The sequence below is a fragment of the Amblyomma americanum genome, chromosome 1 (assembly GCF_052857255.1).
Source record: "Amblyomma americanum isolate KBUSLIRL-KWMA chromosome 1, ASM5285725v1, whole genome shotgun sequence".
Lineage (NCBI taxonomy): Eukaryota > Metazoa > Arthropoda > Arachnida > Ixodida > Ixodidae > Amblyomma > Amblyomma americanum.
The window spans coordinates 284,839,932-284,863,285 of record NC_135497.1 but is presented as its reverse complement, the minus strand read 5'-3'; the positions used below and the strand labels follow the sequence as shown (position 1 = coordinate 284,863,285).

Here is a 23,354-nt window from a genome sequence, read left to right as displayed (position 1 = left end):
TGTTCTAGTAAAGCGACCTGTGTGCCTAACATTTTCATTGATACAGTTGTCCTTAAGCACTAATGATACAGTGAATTAAAACAGGAAACTACCTCGAGAAGACAACTAAGAAAAACATAAGATTTACATTGTTCCTCGGTCAAACACCAGGTATGTTGCGGCCAGGCGTTGCGCTAATGTTCCGGTTACTCTCTACGAACTGCCGCATGAAATCTTTACGGCCACTTCTAGAGGGAAGCTGAGAAAAATATTGAAGAACGAATGGTATCGTTCGTTAATGTTGAGTCAAATCTGTTTCGCCTTGTTAGAATATGCGCTGTTATGCTCTTTTCAGATTTCGTTTGAATGGAATTACTAATTTTTAGTGTTCTCTTTTTCATTTTTGTTATTTTGTTTTCTTTCCCTACAAACGCATGATTTATATTTTCTGTCACTATATTTTTAGGCACGGTCCTACAAGCCATCTAAAGGCTTAGACAAGCCTGACTCGCGTGTATTACTATTGACGGTGACAAAATAGTTATTCTTCTTCTTCTTCTTCTTCTTCTTCTTCTTCTTCTTCTTATTATTATTATTATTATTAGTAGTAGTAGTAGTAGTAGTTGTAGTAGTAGTAGTATTGCACAGTAACGACCAAACATGTAAGTTAGTTGTTTTTAAATATGTATTCTATTCTTACATTGCACATCGAGACCAGAAGGCGCCGAAAAGCACCAGATGTGTCCCCAATGACGTCCTTCTCCAAGTCTTTCTTGAATACTGGAAATAAAAAATAAATCTCACGAAACGTGATGTTGTGTGTGAGCGTTTTGTCATCTTTGAATAGAAAAAAAAACCCGCAGCAGCCTGTATTATGAGATGCTGAGCAGCATCGCGTGCTATTAAAAGCAAATTTAACTCGATGTTGCAACAAAGCATTCAGTGATGTCTACATTTTTACCGAGTAGGCAACCTTTTTCGCACTTTGCTGAGGAATACCACGTGATAAATGTAAAAAAAAAAGATGTGAATATGCTGCCTCTTGCCTTCAGCGTCCCAAGCGCGCGCAGTTCACTCGGAAATTGCCCTTGCGCTGCAGCCATTCGAGAATGCAATTTGCCAAACACATCCAAATATTTCCACAAACACAATTCACAACGAGTGCAAGAACAAAAAAAAAACTGCGAGCTAAGCGACACTCACGCCACCGTCCCATGGACGTGGTGCGTCGGACCAAAGTTCTGATTCAATCCTGCCAGCTACGAAATTCCGTCTGAAAATCCGGCCATTGCCAATGACAAGCCTTAGGAGGTTGACAAATGGTGGCGAAATATACGGGCTGAGCAAACTCAGTTGGGGAAGGCTTGTAATTTTTTTTCTGTTCATTCTATGCGTACTTTCCTGTGAATACTACAGGACGCGTGCCAGCCTGTTAACCTTCGAGTTTGGGCGTTCATGAGGTCTGTGAGGAGTTTCGTGTCTGGTAGGATCAAAGTGCCCCGACAGTAAATCCGTACTTGAGAGCGAAAGGAGAAACCAAGGCACACGCAAAGCACCCGCAAAGTCGACGGCTGCGTCTAGTGCTCAGTGGCTCACTTCTCTGGTAATGGTCCTTGATGAGCCTGATGTCCTGGTTGCTCTGCGTGCAGAGGATCTCAACGAGGCACTCTTCGTCCGTGCCCAGACCGGCGATGGCCTTCCGAAGCTCGCGAGCAAGGTACTCATGCAACGGATACAGCAGTCCCACAATGATGTCCTCGAGGTCACCGCGGAAGGAGGACTTCGCGTCCTCCACCAAGTCCTGCGATGGTCATACAAAGGCCATCCCCGATATCTTTCTTTTCTTTTTTTTCTCTCTACATTAAGCTCCTTCCAGCTCCGGTTTATCAAGCAAGCAGAAATCTGAATGGAAAACTTACACGTCGAAACGATTGCTTGTATGTTGTGACTATCTCCTGTCGCTGGGGTTCCGACCGTGCACACAAGATATCAATGATCGCCGCGTGGTCTGTAGCTGAAATTAACACAAGACAATTCAGTGAATCAATTGATCTAACACTCGTTTACGTTGCTAACCAGCCAACAACTGCTGCACGTTGGTCTCGTGCGTCACGTTGCTAACTACTCAGCATAGGTGTCCTGCTAGAACACCCCAGCTGATAAAGTTGTGCGACATTAACAGTTGTGAGTACGTCATTCAAAACTGAAGGCGGCAAAAGTAGTAAGGAAAGAAACGCATTCTGTCGGCAGTTAGCACAGAAATTAACCATAGAAATGGGACCAAAATTGTTAACGTTCACATTCGGAGAGTCTAAAACCCCAGTTCTACGCTTTTTATGAAGTAGTCAACTTCATTTTAGCCCGCTTGTCTGAGTAAAAAAAAACTAGTTGACGTGAGAAAGGCAAGAAAAAAATAAGAGCGGCACCACCTTTTGATTACCATTGCCACTGGCCGATGGTGAAAGCAACTTCACTAAACAAAACACGTTACGGAGCTTGTACACAAACAACTTGTTAATAAATTTAACACAATCGTTTTATACAAGAAAAGCAGTGACAGATGTGAAGTACAACTACATAACATCTTACAGGCATAGCAGATTGCATAAACACAACACACTAATTAATAAAATCAAGGAGATTAACGAGAGACATTTACTTATTTATTTTTACATACTGCAGAACCTATGGGGCTATTTTAGGAGTGGAGTTAACAGTTCACAAAACGGCAATGTGCCACACGCAAACAAAAAGTTTACATCAATCAAGTTTGAATAAAAAGCTCGAACAATGTGATAGGCTGTTACTAATGAATTGAAGCAATGCACAATGAACACAACACAAAGAAATCATGATGTGGCAGCGACAGCTGTTAAAAGTAAGTTTAATGGAAGAGACCGCGTTATGCCAGGAATTAAGCAACAGTGTTCTATAATACGAGGAAAAAAGCTGTGTATGATATATTAGTACGGGCGAAGTATGGCTTAACATTAAGGTTGTGATGACTCCTTGTTGATCGGAGAATATCAGGCGTAAGATAGACATTTGGTGTAGCATGATAAAGTGAATTGACGATGCAGTGCAAGAACTACAGTGAATCCACCTGACGGCGCACGGACAAAGGGGTTAGGTTTAAAGCGGAAACGGCAAAAGAAGGTGAAAAATAGCGATCATATTGATGATATATGAACGTGATAGGTTTCGTTTCGATACTCTCGATTTCATCAATTTCAAATTGTTTGTGAGGATTGCAGACAGGAGACGCGTACAATTACGGGACGAATTAAGGATTTGTACATTAATAGTTTCTTTTGGTACATTATAGCCAACGTTCTCCTCAAATACTCAAGCGTTTTTAGTGTTTTAGTACCAATGAAATTAATATTTTTCGTCCAGGACTTGTTAGTGGTGAACATAACACTGAGATACTCCTATTCGAAAGTCTTACGCAATGGAAAATTCTTAAATTCGTAATTAAACAGCGAAAGCGAAGTACAGCTAGTGAAAGGTGTCATTATTGTTTATTGAAATTTATTTTCTTTTCCCATGTATTACACCGGGAGCAAAAACTAGTAAATGAGGCGTTTATTTGCAGGTGATCATCTGGTGTGTTAATTACTTCACATAACAAAGAGTCATTCGCATGAAGGCGTATTTGTGATGTGACATAACGAGGCAAGTCCATGATGTATATTAGAAATAATAAAGGGCCAATCACTGACCCTTTTTGAATGGCAGTTAATACTTCTACAGGACAGGAGTTAGTCGAATTATAGGAAACAATCTGTGAGCGGTGTGAAAGAAAACTAGCAATCCAATTAAAATAGCAAGAATTTTTTTCAGAATGGCGTTTGCTTTTCCACAGGAGATTAAAACGTAGAACAGTGTCAAAAGCTGCATAGTGCTTAGTCAGCTAGAAAGGCATGTGTCCTGAAGGCTAGGTAAGGTTTCTCTGAGAATCGTGAAACCACGGCCGGTTCATTTTAGTGAAAGTAAAAAAGGGCCAGAACATTTCAACTTCGTGACTTCTAGCCCGAAAGATCGAATTTCATAGTCATGAGGATTTACTCATTTCATTGTCTTTTGTAACGAGGGCTACCCCACAATTTCATGAAGTACTATTTTAATATGAAACGAAAGACTCTGGTTCGATCCCGGCCGCGGTGGTCAAACTTCGATGGAGGCGAAATTCTAGAGGCCCGTGTACTGTGCGATGTCAGTGCACAACCCCAGGTGGTCGAAATTTCAGCAGCCCTTCGCTACGGCGTACCTCTCAGCCTGGGTCGCTCTGGGACGTTAAACTCCCTAAACCAAACTAAACTATTTTAATACATATTTAGTGCCTAATTCACGAAATATAAATGAGGACAAATACTTTAAGGCTCTTTGAATACGCGGCTTTATTGACTGACTCTGAAGTGTCGAAGACGGACTGAGGGTCGTGAGGCACGCCATAGTAAAAAGGAACCGGGAGATAATTTCCAACTACTGATGTTCTTGAGCGTGCACTGAAATAAAATTTTGCACAATATTTCGGTTGCAACCAACTGGTCTAATCTAAATGTAGATTTCTGCTTAACAACGGTCGTGGCAAGTGCGGCATCGTGGGTCACTCATTTGTAGAACTTGCACGTTGAGAACCGCTAAATGGTGCTCGCTCTTAAAATAAACGACATGGAATCCACATTTACACATATGATGAACGTTTTTCTTTAGAATAAGCATATCATCTTGCAAGGCCTCCGAAATATGGCAAAAGCACCGCGAGAGAAAGCAGGGCCGATAATCACCGACCTGACGGCGAGTGCTTGGTGCCGTAAGTATAACGCACGAGTTCTTACTAAAGCTTAAGCGATATTTGCACCTAAATTCGGTAACAAAAAACTAATGCTCACGAATCACCAGCTTATGTGCAAAAGCTGTAATTTGCCTATTCTACCACGTCTCCCAGCATTCTTTAGCCAAAGATTAAAAATATACAGAGGGAAGATAATTGGTTTGAACTTAAACAGTGTTGTTGGCCATTGTCTTTCGTTACTAAGGGTATGTGTTTACTCTGTTTAATTCAATAACTAAAAATTTTGGAAAAAAATATCTTTCTTCCTGTTGGGTTTCTGGCGCAGATTATGGTGCCAAAGTTTACAGCGTCCCAAAAAAAGTCTAAACATTAGTTTTTTTTTATGTGAGCTGTAGATGAGATTTCAAAATTTGCGCTAGAGATAAAAAAAATCCCACGTGACCATGGGCTTGCGCGCTGCGAGAGCAGCGCTTTCAAACGCGGAATTGGTGAAATTAACCGCGTTCGATTATGCCTTGAATGTGACGGGATAAAAAATTCTCCGCCAACACTGCCTCAGTGTTCGACTTAAGAGCGTTAACTAAGGCAGCTTCAATTGTTTAGATATGTGTGCTCAGCAAACGTAGAGAAGACCAAGTTCAAACATGCGCGAATGTTTCCTTTCCGGAAACATCCCTTTTAAGACAAAAACAGCGTCATCTACTTCATGTATTTCGCACTACCATTGCGATTTACAGCCACATGGCACCATCCAGCGCTGTTTCGATCATCCGGGTTTGAGAGCCCTACTGTCGCGGCGCGCAAGCACATGGTCACCTTAAATTTTTTTTTATATTTCGCGTGGTTTCCTTTAACGAATAAAAAACTAATGTACAGCACAGATCGAAAATTAAAAATGTTTAATTACACGTTTTTTGCACACTTTACACTCTGGCACCGGAATTTTCGCCAGAAACGCAATAGCTAAAAAGTCTTTTTTTAATTATTAAATCATGCAACATTACAACATACAAAAATACTTGGAGTAACTAAATACAACGGTCGAAGTGATCTTGGCGCATGATTGCCTTAGCTTCGGATGCGCCATTAAACCCAACACAACGCAACACAACAATGGTCATACGACAAATTTGAAGTGCACTACACCTGTCTCGCCCTGGTTTAGTTTTAAATTTTGGCTTAGGATAGCTGGGAAATCTATATTAGAAAATCGGCGGAAGAAATTGAAGGCGTCTGGTAAACATTTTCAGTTCAACGCAGAAAAGCACACCTGACTGAGTATGAAATCACGCGCCGACAGGGGCAGCATAGAATGATAAACTGCCGATTTTTCCTTCCTAGGTCTCTACGGTATATCGCTGCCCGTATTTTTTCAAATCGAGGAAATGAGCTGAAAACATTTATGCGAGACTCACGAAACGCCACTACATATGACTTCGCGGTAGGCATTCACTCTAATGAGAAAACTATTTTTTGCTCAGATTAAAGAGATAATTCCCCTAACGCACAGTAAGCGGGTTGATATTAAACTTTATTAAAACTTTCACTTTTCTTTAGCCGGATAATAAGTGGGTTCTCACGATAATTGCGCGGACGTAATTTGAAGCATATTCTTTCCAAGGTCATCTTTTTTGCCGTCTAGCAGTTGCCTAGTGCGTCACGTGTGGCATCAAAGGCGGGGCTGGCCAACAGACAAAAAGGCGACAACTGAATGACGAACCATTTCTCACAAAATGCGATGGTTGATCTCTGTTGATGGCGTTATTAGAAAGCCCACTGCTCATAAACAGGCTTTCAGGATGACAATTAAACAAGAAAAAATATATTTTCTCCCCAAACAAGACATTTTACAAGGAAGACAAGTGGCTCCAAGGTTTGTCTGCCACTTCAGATCCCAAGCGAATCATTCGCTGAGCTATATACGTTTTCCCTTCTTTCTCTTTCCTCTTTAAATGCTCTTTTTCTTCTCGTTATCAACAAAAAAAACGAAAATTGGAGGCGCTTCAGGTTCGCATCCAGGCAGCACAAATCCTTCTCTATCTATTTTATTTCGCAGCAGAATCCCTTTGCTGCCTCCACGAACAAGCTGTATTTGTAATTGCGATAAAGTAGTCACACCAGAAAAAATAAAAGCCGAATAAAAAGACAAGCGCAGGATATTGAAAAAAACGTGTCATTGGTATCGATACGGTCATTCCAGCAATGGTTCGTTGTCACTGTCACGGTGGTGGCATCGAAACCTACGGGCTTTGGTTTAAACGACACTACAGCCGGATACAGCTCGAGAACGCAGCGGCAAATGCCCCTCAAAGGAGAGCCTCCAGCTAATGACCTCGTAGTGAATCCCTTTGATCTGCTCGCGGGATATCTTAGGGGTGGCAGATGAAAGGATATGAGCCACAGCTTAATCGATTGACCACGGCGTCATGAAAATTGCTGGACGCCGTTGGCCGGAGGGCCTTCTTTGAGGGTTACCTGCCGCCTCATTCTTGAGTTCAGTACGGCGACCTGCAGGAATCGTTCGACTCTTCTTTGGTAGGACTACATCTTCGTAAGCTACAGGCTACTTTCTTGTTCGAACGCTCAACATTGCTAAGTTTAATCTTCATATTTTTATTTGTCCAGAACTTTCATTAAAGGATAAACTCACAAATGTAACGCTCCTACTGGAGTAATATGACTGCCACCAATATTAAGACGAAAGCCTTTATATGCTCATGGCCCGCCAGAGTCTCCATTCGCGTTTCTGTCACACAAGCTGTCAATAAAACTGGTAAAAGTTGACAAGTCCACGCTTATGAAAGAACGGAATAATGACTTGACGCTAGAAAAATGTTTAGATAGCCTGGTACTCGCCAGCGTGTCCGGTCGTGTTTCTGTCACACTGTAGGTGTCAATGAAACCGATTAGGTCATCGATGACGCCATCGGTTGTGTAGTATAAATCGTACAAGTTGAAATAAAGCTAAACGAAGAAGACTCACTCGAATGACGACTGTACAAATTTTCATAACAATCGCATAGTCTTTGATTAGTAGTTTCAGCACACAAACTACAACAGGGGCAGCAACACCGCAAACGGCTTTTGCGACATCGCAGTTTACATCACCAAAGTGCCCCGTAATTGTTTTAATTATAGCGTTACCGCGCATTTTTCAACTTTACTAAAATAACTTTAAGATGAACAGGCTAAGCATGATAATCACATCTGAAGGCACGAAATCATGAGTTACTGGTGACGGCAATTTCGAGCCTATAACAGAATCACGAAAACACTTCCGTGTGCCACAACCAATAACCCTGCATTGTATACGCTAGCTAGCCATTCTCACCACGAGCTTGCTGAGGACTTATTAAATTCCTCCACCGCTCTACTGTTTTCGTCGCTACGTCTGCAGAAACTGCTTATGCACGTTCTACACGTGCGTGCCTAGCGTCCGATGGTTACGGTAACTGTAGCGCTGTAAGTTAACGCTATGACAAAACTCGGCAATGAAAACTCACGCAGTACCACGAAAGTTTGCCATTAAGTGAACATGTCGGTGGCTCTGGCATGCGGTGTAGAAAAATCAATGCTTGATGAGCATGATGACGCACCAATAACAGAGCAATATTACAGTTATGAAAAATGCACATGTGGCACGTTACGTCCAATGGTGTTTCTTCGGTTAAGCGCTGGTCTCTGCACTTACTCCATCCTCTCATGGCTTTTTTCAGTGCCTCCACATCCTGCTGGACATTGAAATTCATGTGCGTCTTGAGGGTTCCCTGCAGGTACAACAAAATAAACTTTTAGCTCTTGAATTAAAGGAAAAAAAAAACTGGACAACTTTTCGGTACCTTTCAAATATGCAAATAATGCTCGTCATTTTTTAAGGTCTTTGGGAGCAGCACATAAAGGGACACTGTAGAATGTCTATTAACTGACACACCAGATTTATTTGATGCCTGACCTGCCTTGCAGAACGCTAAGCCTACACTCCAAACGCATAAAAAACTCCAATAGCCTCGTTATCCTCTTAAATAAGGCAATCTCAAATAGCCGCCATCACATAGTTCATGTGCACTCCGCGATGCCACTCATTGCTTCAGTGTCGCTGTGCACTTAAGCTGTTTATTGGTTCTGTCTCACAGAAAACCAACCCATTTACCTGAAGACATCCGCAGCAGTTGCTTGTACATGCATGCATCAGAAGACGCATTCACCATGCGATACGCTGGCAGAATGGCACTTACCATAGGCGGAAGCGTATACATGCACAAAAGCAGCGGTAAGTTATTTGACATATATGGCCATCTCTGTCTAGATATAACGGCTGCTAGGGATCCATCAGGAAAGCTCAAGGGTTGTAAATGCTGAGCATTTTAAACAGCCTGTAGAAATCATCGGCTTTCTTGCGCGCTCCGGAAAATGATGCTGAGGATGCAGCACAGCTTAAACATGGATTGCACACGGAAGGAAGTAAGGGCGGGAGGAAGCGCCCTCTTGCTACTGACTTACGAGAGGCGGAGACGCGCCGATGAAAACAAGAACAGTGCACTACACAGGATGCCTCTTTAATCCCATTGTCCACCTCTCTAGTGGGCAGGTTGCTGTCTCTTACTACAAAACAAATGACGCGCGTCTTTATATGTTACGTCTACTTGACTACTGCAAACGTTTGCCTTTTTAAATGGGGTATTAGTGTGGCACTGGGCACCCGTGTCGGGATTAGGCTACAGTTAACATATAGTGCATTCGAAAGCAGCAAGGGAGACAGCCATTGCATAACCTCAGTAGGTAGACCACCACGCCCAATATGCGCAAACCGTGATTTCGGCTCCATTCCGGGCAACATCTTTTGTCCAAAGTGACTACTCAAATATCTTTCCTCTCAAACCAGCAAAACATGGAAAAAGCGGTAACAGCAATACCTGCCTCCACTGTCCCTGCCTTCAAAGACGGTTGGCTTCCTTCGAATAGAACAATCTCTGGCGACAGGGCCACTTCTCATGACCCCGAACGCTATTGACAATCCGCGAGGAGAGCAGCAAGAAACAAGAACTGTTAACACGCGAACACAACCGTTGAAACGGTTAAAAAAAAAAGTGCATTAAGAAGTCGGCCTCCATTTTCCTCACACTCTACCACTGTGCTCTACTGTTTTTCGCGCACCGACAAAAACCGACAAAGCTTTGACGTCAGACAGTGCGCAATGCTGTGGGGAAATGTACTGTGCATGACAATTTCCGGCAGACATTCATTCACGCTGAATAAATGGCTGCACATTTTTCTCTCGTGGCAGTCCGTTCTGATTCTGATCACCTCTTCAAATTTACTGCAATATGCTGAGGAAACGCCAACGCTGAGGGCAAGACGGACGAAAAGAAGCGCCAACAACAACGGTTCCGTTTTGGTCGTTAGTCCCGATCGACCCATTTCAGAGCTATTGCCGTCCATGTGAAGTAACATTAACTGCATCCATCGAGACGAACACTTTTCTTCCGCGTCGCTCTTAGCGTCGTACTGTGCTTCGATGAGGGCGAAAATTTCCAGTGGCAATTCTGCATTTACTCCAGTGGAATGACCAATTTTTTTTATCAGACAGAAGGAGTTTTCAGTGAGGAGTTGAGAATATTTCTGCCGACGCGGATTTGCCACTTCACTGGCGGCTTACCTTTCCTGGAGCGTAACAGCTTGTCCCGGTCACCGTGCCGTCATAGTACCTAGGAGAAGTCTCGTAGTAGGCCGCGTCCCTTGCCGGAGCTGTGTTGGGCGTTGTCGGAGGGTAGGGCATGCCGCTCACGGGGCCAGCGTAGTCACACCTAGAGTAGCCGCTTCCACTGTATCCACTTCTTGACCCGTACATAGACTGCGCACTGAGGGGCGGAGTGGCATAAGGCGGGTAAACGCCACTGGAGTATCTCGGTAATGGTGTCGGTGCCACTCCCCAGGTGCGGTGCTGAAAGGGGCCAGGTATGGGGGACAAGGAAATTGGCGATGAAATGCCTTCCGGCGGGAGGCCGCTGGACTGAGAGGGAGGGCAGTATGTCTCAGGTAAGGGGGACAAAAAAGTTGCCGAAATAGAAAGGTCCGTCGGGGTGCCGCCAGACTGAGGAGTGTAGTAAGTCTCTGGTGAAACCGGTTCCAGGCTCGATGATACGTTCCCTGGAGGAAAACGAATACCTGTGCTACACGGGCACGTTCGAATGACATCTGAGTCGATTGGCATTCGAGACTTGGAAAGGCATGAGGACTCGACGGACTTCCGCGGCGCTACGACACTTTCCAAACGCATTTGAAATTTCCTCAGCTCGTTTTCAGTGTACGATGAAGGAGGCGGCGGTGGTTACACTAGTGCGACAAAGACACTATCACGGTCAACAGCAGCATATATGATTGTAGTAGGACAAGCTTTTGAGGCCAACGACATCAACGAATCCGAACGGATGACGGTCAGCCTTCATGCCTTCGGCAGGCTGTCGGCAGTGGGAAAACACGCTGAGGGGGCGACGGTGTGAATATATTCGCCCATCTACCTAATCCATACAGTTAATAAGTCAAACTAACGGGTATATTTTTATGAGCACACTCGAACACTCACCAGCTGTAAGCGCTTGCCAAATTAATTTTAATCGATGGCGACTCCCTTCCCTGCCGCGGCGACTAGGCCTAGTAGTCCGCAGGATTACGTCTGTGAGTTCGAAGGTTGTGAAGAGCGAATTCACAAATTTTAGCGAATGCAAATGGTCAACGAGTTTACTTTTGACGACAGTTACCAGAAATCAACTATTGCTCACATCGCAGGGCGCTCATACGATGAACGGGAAGCGCCGATGTGACCCAGACCGCAGAGCACTGCTTAAAGGCCAGCAGCAGTCGTCGCCGTTGATATTTTGTGGATAACAAGTTATGACGTTTCAATAACCGCGAATGGTCAGCAATCATACTTCTGAATAAAGCAGTTTAAAATAAACTATTGATCGTGTCGGAGGAAGTCGGGACAATTAGCGACAAGCGCCGGTCGTAGGCGATGCCAGCAGCATAGCTGTCAAGTGTTTCTCAGTCGAGCGATCATATCGGCGCTTCCTCCCACATATTGTCGCACTGTGTTAACAAGCATGGGTGCAACCGGTACAAAAGAGATTCGCTTATTTAATACAACTAAAGCGCAGAATGTGTTTTATGTCATTAAAACGAGCGCTAGCTGTTCGTAGGCAGCGATGCAAACAACAGTATGAGTGCAGCCGTCCTCATCGGCGCACTGCTGGAGAAATTTCATGCTCATGCGGTAAATGTTCATTGGTGTAGTATTACCATCAAGCACTTACGTAGACAGAACACGAGCTATTTGCTAAGCAAAGAGCAGGAAAAAGCGAGGAGCGGGTATTAAAATGAGCAGCCACAGAGCCGAAAGAAGTCGCGCAGCTGTGGGCGGGGCGAAGCGATGGCGGCGGCGACGCCTATTGGCCGGCTCGGCCTGTGTTCGCGTTTCGAAGGCATTCCAAAATCTGGAATGTCTCCGCGAAGATCCGTCGATTCGAATGGCATCTGAACCGAATGCCGTCGAAAAATTTCGTGTAGCAGCGTGAGTTCGCTAATCTTGCTGAATGACATTAAGTTGGAAGGCGTTCGAAGCGCCCGTGTAGCACGGGTATAATACTACCTTCAGGTTAAGCCTAATATTTTATTTTCCAGTATTCACTGGTGGGATTCCTGGGATAAAAGCCAAGTATGTTGCTGAACGTAAAAGCGCAAAAGACAAGGACACAGAATAAGACAGACTACCCGAGCGCTCGTGTTGTTTGTCTTTTTCTCTGTCCTTGTCTTTTGCGCTTTTAGATTCAGCATGGAAAACTAACTCCCCCAAACGCGGCCATTATATCATGTATGTGGGCTTGCAAAAGACTCATGAACCATGTACATGGCAGACGACGGGAAGGTTTTTGCGTACACGCAATGAATAAAAATAATACTACACAAACTGCGTGGTCAAACCAATACTGAGCACACATGTACGTATCATGAAAAAAAATACAGAGAGAGAGAGAGAGCAGATATAAATTGTAGGGACACTTGAGCTCCGCGTTATGGCTACCACGTGACACCTTTGATGGTTATTTCTTACTTATTTATTAATCAGTCCCTCTATCTAACTACGCACACTCATTAGCATTCATTAGCAGGCATATCGGACCACATGATACACCACAAGACACGTATAGTTTCCCTTTAACCATGTCCTTCGAACATACCTCAGTGCCCTGGTTAGCCTGTCTGACTCAAAACCCGAGGGTCATGGGTTCCATTCCGAACTAATCATCCCAATTTTCTTTTTAGCGTAAGTCATTTACTTTACACCCTTATACAACTTCACATTGACGTTTCAGTCATGGTATAACGTCATAGTCAGTTTGACTTGAGTTTTAAACATTATCATTCCACGGCTAAACGTTCGACGTCACAACCCTTTCGCCCAATCCAGAAATAGTGTGACAACGCGCATGGCTTTCCCTCCAAACAGCCGGTCTGACGCCATAGCGTTAATAATCTACCGCTTTCATTTCCTACTTTTGTTTCCTAACAACGTTTACTGCATTCCTCACTCCTGCATTTTTTCACTACTGTAGCTCTACGTGCTATCTCACAACACCGTTTATCTTGCTCGAACATGCAAATATTTCATCCCCAAGCAAGACAGAGCTTTCTCGCTTTCAGGTACAAAGCAATGGGAAACAGCAAGCTGAACATATACATAGGGCTAGGGATTAAGCATTCCACTGTCCTAGCATTCCAGGCGAAGGTCCACGAAGGACCACGAATGTCCATATAATTTTTCTTTTTTCGTTTTATTTTTTCTCTTGCTGTCGGCTGGAAATAAGCCCGATAAATCCTAATCAGTCCCAATAGGCCGCAGTTCCGGTGGAAGCTGGCTTCACTGTCAACTATCGCATCTGCACATAATTGAAGTCCAAACAACAAAGGCTGATATTTGCTCTTAAAGAGGGCATTTTTCTTGGCCTAGTTAGTTGCTTATACTGACGAAAAACTGTTAAGCCCTGAAAAAGCGCTGAAAAGCGCTCAAAAGGGCACGCCAGCAGGGCTCACCCGCAGATGGCTCATCCGTTTGTCTTCTACGTGCAGATCATCGCCAGCCTGCTGCTGATACCAGCGGGACAACAAGAGTTCAACCAGCCTTTAGTGATTCACAACGCGCATGTGCTACAGAACGCCAGCATTTTGCCGCTTCCTACCCTGGAACCTGTGGATGGGACCCCATCATCGTCTACTTCCAGCAGAAGTGAATTCTTCAAGACGTTCAGCGCAGCGCCACCCCCCTTCCCGAGGATAAAACCCGACAACGCGCCACCGCATTCCAAATGGCACGGCAGCAGGGCTCACACGCAGATGGCTCATCTGTTTGTCTTCTACGTGCAGATCGTCGCCAGCCTGCTGCTGATACCAGCGGGACAACAAGAGTTCAACCGGCCTTTCGTGATTCAAAACGCGCATGTGCTACAGAACGCCAGCATTTTTCCGCTTCCTACCCTGGAACCTGCGGATGGGACCCTATCATCGTCTACTTCCAGCCGAAGTGAATTCTTCAAGCCGTTCAGCGCAGCGCCACCCCCCTTCCCGAGGATAAAACCCGCCAACGCGCCACCGCATTCCAAATGGCACGGCAGCAGGGCTCACACGCAGATGGCTCATCCATTTGTCTTCTACGTGCAGATCGTCGCCGGCCTGCTGCTGATACCAGCGGGACAACAAGAGTTCGACCGGCCTTTCGTGATTCACAACGCGCATGTTCTACAGAACGCCAGCATTTTGCCGCTTTTTACACTGGAACCTGCGGATGGGACCCCATCATCGTCTACTTCCAGCGGAAGTGAATTCTTCAAGCCGTTCAGCGCAGCGCCACCCCCCTTCCCGAGGATAAAACCCGCCAACGCGCCACCGCATTCCAAATGGCACGGCAGCAGGGCTCACACGCAGATGGCTCATCCGTTTGTCTTCTACGTGCAGATCGTCGCCGGCCTGCTGCTGATACCAGCGGGACACAAGAGTTCAACGGGCTTTTCGTGATTCACAACGCGCATGTGCTACAGAACGCCAGCATTTTGCCGCTTTTTACCCTGGAACCTGCGGATGGGACCCCATCATCGTCTACTTCCAGCGGAAGTGAATTCTTCAAGCTGTTCAGCGCAGCGCCACCCCCCTTACCGAGGATAAAACACGCCAACGCGCCACCGCATTCCAAATGGCACGGCAGCAGGGCTCACACGCAGATGGCTCATCCGTTTGTCTTCTACGTGCAGATCGTCACCGGCCTGCTGCTGATACCAGCGGGACAACAAGAGTTCAACCGGCCTTTCGTGATTCACAACGCGAATGTGCTACAGAACGCCAGCACTTTGCCACTTTTTACCCTGGAACCTGCGGATGGGACCCCATCATCGTCTACTTCCAGCGGAAGTGAATTCTCCAAGCCGTTCAGCGCAGCGCCACCCCCCTTCCCGAGGATAAAACCCGCCAACGCGCCACCGCATTCCAAAGGGCACGGCAGCAGGGCTCACACGCAGATGGCTCATCCGTTTGTCTTCTACGTGCAGATCGTCACCGGCCTGCTGCTGATACCAGCGGGACAACAAGAGTTCAACCGGCCTTTCGTGATTCACAACGCGAATGTGCTACAGAACGCCAGCACTTTGCCACTTTTTACCCTGGAACCTGCGGATGGGACCCCATCATCGTCTACTTCCAGCGGAAGTGAATTCTCCAAGCCGTTCAGCGCAGCGCCACCCCCCTTCCCGAGGATAAAACCCGCCAACGCGCCACCGCATTCCAAAGGGCACGGCAGCAGGGCTCACACGCAGATGGCTCATCCGTTTGTCTTCTACGTGCAGGTAAGATGACGTTTTGGAAAATGTTTTCGCTCTGGCGAGCGCGGTCTTGTCGTGCTGCCGTGCTCTGCGGTACTTCTGGATGCTTTGTATGACATAGTGTACCTTGCAAAGTTGCTATTGCTTGCCGGTGATGTCCAGACAAATCCCGGGCCCGGGATGTCGGAACTTTCAGAACAGCTAAAACAAATCGCTGCCGACATAATGTCTATAAAAGAAGAACGACTGACATCGATCGAAGAAAAGCTAGGACGTCTAACATGCCTTGAAAATAATGTATCAGCCTGCACTAAACAAGTCGCTAGCCTACAAAAACAAGTGTCAACCCTGGATTTAAGAATAGATGACCTAGAAAATCGATCCAGAAGATCTAACCTCATCGTGTATGGTATGCCAGAAGATGAAGTAGAAAACTCCGAATCCCTGGAACAGGCAGTGAACGAAAATGTCATTAAGGATACTTTAAAGTTAGATGAGGTCTCAATCGAACGGATTTATCTATAAAGGCAAACCGAAGGTAAACAAAACAAGGCCAATAATTTTAATGCTGTTAGATTTCCGAGAGAAAACAAAAATTTTGCGAAGCTGTCACAAACTGAAGGGGAGCGACTACGTCATCAGCAAAGATTTTTCACCCCGAATTCGAGACATTAGGCGGAGGCTATGGGAATATAGGAAACCAAAGAAGGACTCTGGTGATAAAGTGGCTTTGGTTTATGACAAACTAAAGATCAACAGTCGTCTTTATTTTTGGGATGAATAAAAAAATGCGGTGTCTCCCATAGCATCCACTTCTATTAAACCAGAAAACCAGGACCCCGATACGCGCAACCTGCATCCACGCCGCCCCCAGTGTCCAAAATAAGCTTCGTTAATGTTAACGCTCGAAGTAGAATTAACACGCTTGATCCCCTCGAATCGATAATATTAAACTTTGAGCCAGAATTCATCGCCATAACAGAAACTTGGCTAACCAAAGACATCAGACTTTGAAATAACTCCCCCAAACTACGTCATTATTCGCAAAGATCGGCCAACACGAGGCGGAGGCGTTGCTTTGTTGATAAAAATACACAACCAACTAAAAGTGCCCGCTACAAAATACATAACGACCACAAAAACTAGATCGACCCGCCACAACCTCACACACAAATTAAATGAGTTTCCATTCCGTACTAACATATTCAAATACTCATTTTTTCCTCGAACTACACGAGAATGAAACAATCTAGACATAGATATTACTAACAGCTCATCATTAGATGAGTTCAGTGCCCTGGGTATAGATCACCTGTTTGTTTCCCAGTAGTTATTCTCATTTTCCACACTTTTCTGCCCTGTTTACTTTTACCGTTTTGTTTGTGCCTAGATTGAAAATACAACACTAACTGCAGCCGATTTCCTTTTTTTGGTATGCTTGTCATCATGTTTGCCGCCTATTATTTGTACCTCAACTTGAATTCTCTAACCGATTTTGTAACTATTTTTCCCATATGTTATTGTTAAATTGTTTACTACCAACATGTGTACAACAACTGTATCATTCAGAGCCCTTCCTGTTACAGTCCTTGATGGGACTTACAGTATCAAATAAAAAAAAAAGCACTGTCGCCTGTCCCACTCACGTTCTCGTCTTTTTTGCCGAGTAACAGTCGTACACAAGATGAAGCAGAGCGTACAGTCGAACGTAGGTCTCGGTATGGCTGGGCCACACATAGAGAATAATAATAAAGAGATTCTTTCAAACGCTTGTTGGCTCAGTGACTTTGATGTTCGGCTACTGGTCCCAAAGTCAAGGGTTCGATCTCGGCCGCCGCGGCCCTTTTTCGGTGGATGAGAAATACAGATAACGCCCCTGTGCTATATGATGTCAGCACACGCTAAACAACCCGAGGTGCTTTAAATTTATCCGGAACATACCACTACGGCGTCGCTCAAAGCCCATGGGTCGCTTCGGGACGTTAAACCTCACAATTTAGAATTTAATTTAAAGAAATGTTTGCATCCTCTCGCCGCAAGCTTCAAGGCATAGCGACAGGAAACGATAATTATAAACACGCCCAAAACTGACACGTTCTCTATGTACGTAGGGACATGACATGGGCTGGTACATTTTACTTTTAAATATTTATCCACTCTCCCAACATACTTTTTGTGCAGTTGGAAGCGAAAACTGTGAAACGAAGGGACATAAGACAAGTGCTGTCTCCTGTCTTGTCTCCTGTCAATCCCCTGCAGGTCTCCTGCGCTTGTCTCGTTGTCGCTTGCCTCCAGTCTATGTCCGCATTTGACTTCCGAATGGATAAGCAACATGTCCAAATATACTACTATTTTTGTACATGGGGCACCCATTTTGCTTTAAGAGACCATCTTGAGAATGTAAGCGTAGTTAACAACTTTAGCTAAGCAAATGGAACGTGCGAATCGTTTGCGGAATAGTTACAAATACATAGCTAAATTAACTAAGAACTTGCGCGCAACGAGTCTACCGGATTTAAGGGTCATGACTGCATCCCAACATTTGTTTTTCTGGCGCTAGCTGTATTAACCTAGTTAACCCGGTTTCGTGTCCTCGTCGTCGTCGTCTCGTCCCCATACCCCATTCCCGTAATTGCAGGAATGCACCATCGTAAGAAGGCGAAAGCAGGTTTTTGCAGGTGGACAGAACCGCCACGTACTGCAAAGCGCGATTGAAACCTCGTTGCCTCTCATTTCGTGGCTTGCGCACAGATGGAAGTTGATGTAGACGACGATGTACAATGCACAGCGTGAGAGTTTGTTGCAGTTTTATTCGAGGCGTTATCGGCCGCAGTGATAGCATAGTTCACTCGTGCAGTGGCAAGCGAAGCTGATCTGTTGGCGAAGCCGCGGGTTAGAAACCCAGTCGCGGCAATATTTTTTACTTCTCCATGTTGGTTAAAGTCACCCTTATTCAGAGTATTGTTATAATTCCCGCATAACGTGACTAACTTGAGAGGCGTCATCACACACGCGCAGTTTCTTGGTTATGAAGCCAATGGTGCTTTCGCACCATGAGGTAGTCACCGATAGCATACAGAAGTACAAGACTGCGGCTCGGGTGCGCCGCCTCTCTACCCTACTCTCCACTCTGCAGCGAGTGCCAACTTGGGCAACCGAACTGAAACGAAGGCCCTAAGCCGGACCGTGATCTAGAGTGCACAATCCCTCAGCCACGAATCCGCTCACTTAGTCATAGTCTACTCTGATTATCTGTTATTGATCATTGGCAGTTTAGTGCAGTGGGAGTGGCGTTATCACGGCGTTGATGACTTCGAGAATCAGCTACACCGCCGATCATGCGCCTTAACCTGAAGGTATGAGCTCTCTCAGTCTACCTTTTTTTTCTTGTGGGAGGGGGCATTGCACTTAACAATTGCAATGCCAGTGAGCAAGCTTATGTTTACATGTAAGAAAAACGAATGCAAGTTCACAAGTGAAATGATGCTCTTCTGTAAGTGCAGGCACGCAGCCCCTACGCACCTACGGCGGGTGTGGCGGACCGTTCTGGGAAACTGGGCCTTGGTGAAGGCATGCGCCGCGGCGGCTCTTCAGGATCTACAAAGCCCCTGGGTCTCACTGCGTCGGTTGGATAACTAGACGAACTGGTTGGGGGGTAGCCTGGGGGATATCCTGGAGCACAGCCAGGGTTGTAGCCTCCACTGGCACCACCAGAGGAGCCGCTCATCGCTGTCAAGTCCGGTGCAGCGAAGAAGCAGGGCTAGACCACGGCTCCCCTAGACATAAAAAAATACTTAGAGGCCACTCTTTCACTCAGAGCCAGCGGTGTTAGTCACCACGCTAGACAACACGAGGCCTAGCCCCAAAGCTAAAATTGCCCAAGGTTGTGACAGTTCATCTTAATCCATTCTAGTCTTCCCGACTGAAGCACGTATTCTCTGGCTTTATTCTAACGATTTCGCAACCTCTTCATTCCTCTACTTCGCGCACACTGACTCCTGTACGGCTATACTTTTCAACCTTGAAATTACCAGGTTTTCAATTACTTTTGATCTATTCGACCTCGGAGGGCAGTGCACTGGATCCCGAAGAGTCTTATGGTTTACGTATCTCCCGTCTGTAAATACCGTATTGGTCAAAAATAACTATGTGACCGGGATTGCTTCCGAGGCTTATAGTAAAGTCTTTCGAAACCCCTAAAGACCGAAAGGCCTCGGAAAAATAAGAAACGAAGCCCGTTGCTCAACTACATTTTGAAAAGATACTGCAGCAGACATCCCTCACAGCGTCAAGATTTTTTTTCCGACAGCTCACAGCCTTGGCCCCGAAAAGTCAAGCGCTCTACTTGCCATGAACCAATACAATACGCAAATAAATGGCAACTGTTGGGGTGTTGCTCTGCGCACTGGTTGCACCGGAAGTCTGGTTATGGCGTCCAGCTATCGAAAGTAAAAAACGCAATGCAACAAGCGGCAGCGCAACGTCATGAAGGAGGCATCGTCAGTTCACCCAACCTCTATCCAAAGCTGAAAAATCCCATGAGTTTAAAAGGTGTCATGATCGTCATCGATTGAGCAGAATGATAAAGCATGCAGAATGAAGCGAAAGGAAAGTTTACTAATAGGCGCCAGAATTTACCGAAGTACATTCAGTGGCACTTAAAGAAGCTAGGATGTGCAGGAAAGAAGGGCAGGCAGCTATGAAATCACTTTCGGTGGGAACACTTCTTGCGTGGAACAAAAGCGGTAGAATGAAGGGCACGCAGCAGAATCGCCCCCACAAAGTTGAGGCTGACTGAAGATGGCAGACAGGTGTTGATAGGCATTACGCTTAAAACTTACAATAGCAGCAAATACCTGGCAACTACATGAGCAACATAAGCAGAAAAAGCCAGCTATTGCTTAGACAGCTAAGTTTATAATGGTGGTATCACCATGTTCATGATCAAATTAAACTTGGACCATCCGGCGATTCATGCATGATGTGTTAAATCACAAGGGTTATTCTGTCTTGAGGGGGGACTAGGCAAAAGAGAAAAAAATACACACCGCACAATGTAGCACACCAGACAAGTAAAAGAAAAACACAGAACACTCTTTAGAGTTTCTGCTTTTTTTTTTCTCGCGCGCTTCTCTGTATCTATGAACTAGGTTGATCATCATAGTTTTGGTCTTCTTCCGTGCACATCGTTAGTACGCGGTCCCGTGTCTTCGCGTTTTACAATAGCACGCACACAATTTAGAACGACTGCGTTTACTAAACTACAGTGAGACGCTCGAAAACCATCGCCGGACAGGAGTCAGCACGAACAGCAGCAGACTGCACACCATTCTGCGGCGTCTGAATCACGTAGTCTAGAGCGCCGATGCAGGATGCTCTGCGCGCATTTTCACCAAAGCAAAAACAGCTCACGGAGGTAAAAGTACTACCGCGCTTTCCTATAAACTGTGCAGCGATCGTGAGGACCAGGCAAAGCGCAGGCAAGTTAGGCTTAATCACGCCACCCCGAACGTTCTCTGGTGGTACTAAGCTGCCGAGCTAACATGCAGTGCCCATGCTGCGCTGTGCAGGCTTGATAATAGCTTAGACGCTGAAGGAAGCTTAACTCGGAAAAGTGGAAGACACGAGGGAAAATTTCGTTCAGGCGCTTGGCACGAAGGCGGCAGTGCGTGGCGTCCTCGGTGTGGCAGGCACCTCGAGCGGATTCAGCACGAGCTCGCTCATAGTAGTGTGCATACGAAAACAAGCAGCCGACGAAACTGAAGAAGAAGAGGAGAAATTAACAACGTAGAGCAAGATTCTGCCTGCGATGCGCCAAACGTGTGTTGGGCAACATTTTCACGCTTGCACGCTTTTGAATATACATGAAAACAAAAAAGGTGAGCTTGTGGTACCTGCGGTAACGTGGAAACTACTTCGCCCTTCTGTTCAGTCAACATTCGTATCAGCAATCAGGTAAGCTTTCGAGTCAAAGAAGAAAGAAGAAAAGGGCTTTATTCGGGGGGAGCGCCTTCGAGGGGAAGCCCATGAGAAAGGCGGTCCAGAGGAAGAAGTGATTATACGAAGTTTGACTTAATATTAATACGGGTGGAGGGGGAAGGGTTCTTTTTATACTATTCCCACTTCTCCATCGTTAATAAAACACATATGAAGAAGCTATAATTTTCACATCTGCAACATGTCAATACATAACACGAAAAGAGGAAATGGCAAGGAATAGGCTAGTAACTGCCACAAGAAGAGGCGCGGCACCTGTCTTCGCGAAGGAGAGAAGGGCACGGAAACAACACGCAAATTTAGAATAGAGACTGCAGTCACAGCAGGAATACTAAACGACAAGCAGCGACCCCAATCAATTCTTTATTCACAGAAGAAAGACATCGAAAAAATCAGCATGAAAATTTTTGCTAGTACGCGCGTTGTCGGCGATCCAATGTGGTCGACTGCAAACCACGTCTATACCATGTACTTTTCTGTCGGCAGCAGCACGGCGGCGGCTCTGAGAGGATGGCAACTTTACCCGCTTTCGCCTTTTTTTAAATCTTGGTGAAGTAAAAAAATAACGGTTTATGAAAGGGAACGTGAGTTAGCATGCCGTTTATGGTACAGTCACCGGAAACTGTCGGGAAGTTGGCACAACCCAGCCCCTTGCCGCGCTTTGTTGCACACGTTTAATTATCAGCTACCCCTGGATACCGAATCGCCTCCTAGGTTGATACCTGGTCGTGCGCTCCTGTGTCGTTTGAGCGAATAATGGAGGTTGAGAATGTTTCATGACCATTCTGGCAGCTGGTTGTATGTGGTTCCTTTGATAAAAATGGTACCCTGCATTTTGCGCTTGATTAACAGTGTTGCTACTCTTTTCGCGTGTGCATCACAGGCAACCAAAAATTCGCACCCGAATGAAATGCGACTATTTATCAGTAGCGCGTGTGCTCAGGCAGTTTCAAGCGCCTCGGATTACTCCAGCAGCACGGCGCTTTCTGCAGTCGCCGCTGCAGATCATACGAGAACGCGAGCCATAGCCGCTAACTATACTCACGCCCCTAGATTGCACTAGCTTCACCAAGCGACACGCGCCATCGTGTTCCCTTTTATAAAGCCTTTAACTGTCATTTATCGTTACATCCAACACCCCTGAGCACATATCGTAGATGATTATGAGCACTGTTTATGAGCGATATGCTATGCCTCGACAGCCAGTATTTTATCTCAAGGTATGCTATTTTATTCGAGGGGTAGGGGCGCTGAGCAGCGCATGCCCAACAGAACCTCGACAGGAGGTTAGCAAAGGTGTTGGGGGAGCTTGATTTGAGGTTGGGGGGCCGGGCTCACCTGCGTCACCCTGGTTACCTGCCTGGTTATACAGAAAAGAAAGAAGCCGCCATTTTGTCTCAGTGGCTTTAGCGTTCGGCTGTTGAGCCCAAGGTAGCGGGTTTGCATACCTGTCGCGGAGGCCGCGTTTCGATGGCGGCGAAATGCAAACATGCCTGCATGACGTCACTGCATTTGTATTTATTGTAAGGTGCTGGAGCATATTCTTGTGAAATATCTCAATACTTTCTTAGCAGCAAACAAGATCATAAATAAAGCGCAGCATGGGTTCAGACACGGCTTTTCCACCAACACGCAATTAATAGCGACCATCGACGAAATCACTAAAATTCTAGATATGAATGGCCAGGTGGACATAATATTTTTGGAATTCTCCAAGG

General features: G+C 45.6%; 1 protein-coding gene across 2 annotated transcripts in view; it reads right to left on the bottom strand.

Annotated features, from left to right (window-relative positions):
* LOC144115211 (annexin-B12-like) overlaps positions 1–21,354 on the bottom strand; it is a 35,976-nt gene extending 14,622 nt beyond the window's left edge. For both annotated transcript variants that reach the window (XM_077649488.1, XM_077649489.1), the window contains exons 1-7: positions 21,265–21,354; positions 19,162–19,415; positions 10,434–10,924; positions 8,469–8,544; positions 1,899–1,993; positions 1,576–1,780; positions 680–759 (exon numbers count right to left, since the gene is read on the bottom strand). In XM_077649488.1, coding sequence (XP_077505614.1) covers positions 680–759; positions 1,576–1,780; positions 1,899–1,993; positions 8,469–8,544; positions 10,434–10,924; positions 19,162–19,366 — 1,152 coding nt within the window. In that variant the 5' untranslated portion in view covers positions 19,367–19,415; positions 21,265–21,354. The remainder of the gene's footprint in view (positions 1–679; positions 760–1,575; positions 1,781–1,898; positions 1,994–8,468; positions 8,545–10,433; positions 10,925–19,161; positions 19,416–21,264) is intronic.
* Between the last annotated feature and the right edge of the window lie 2,000 nt (positions 21,355–23,354).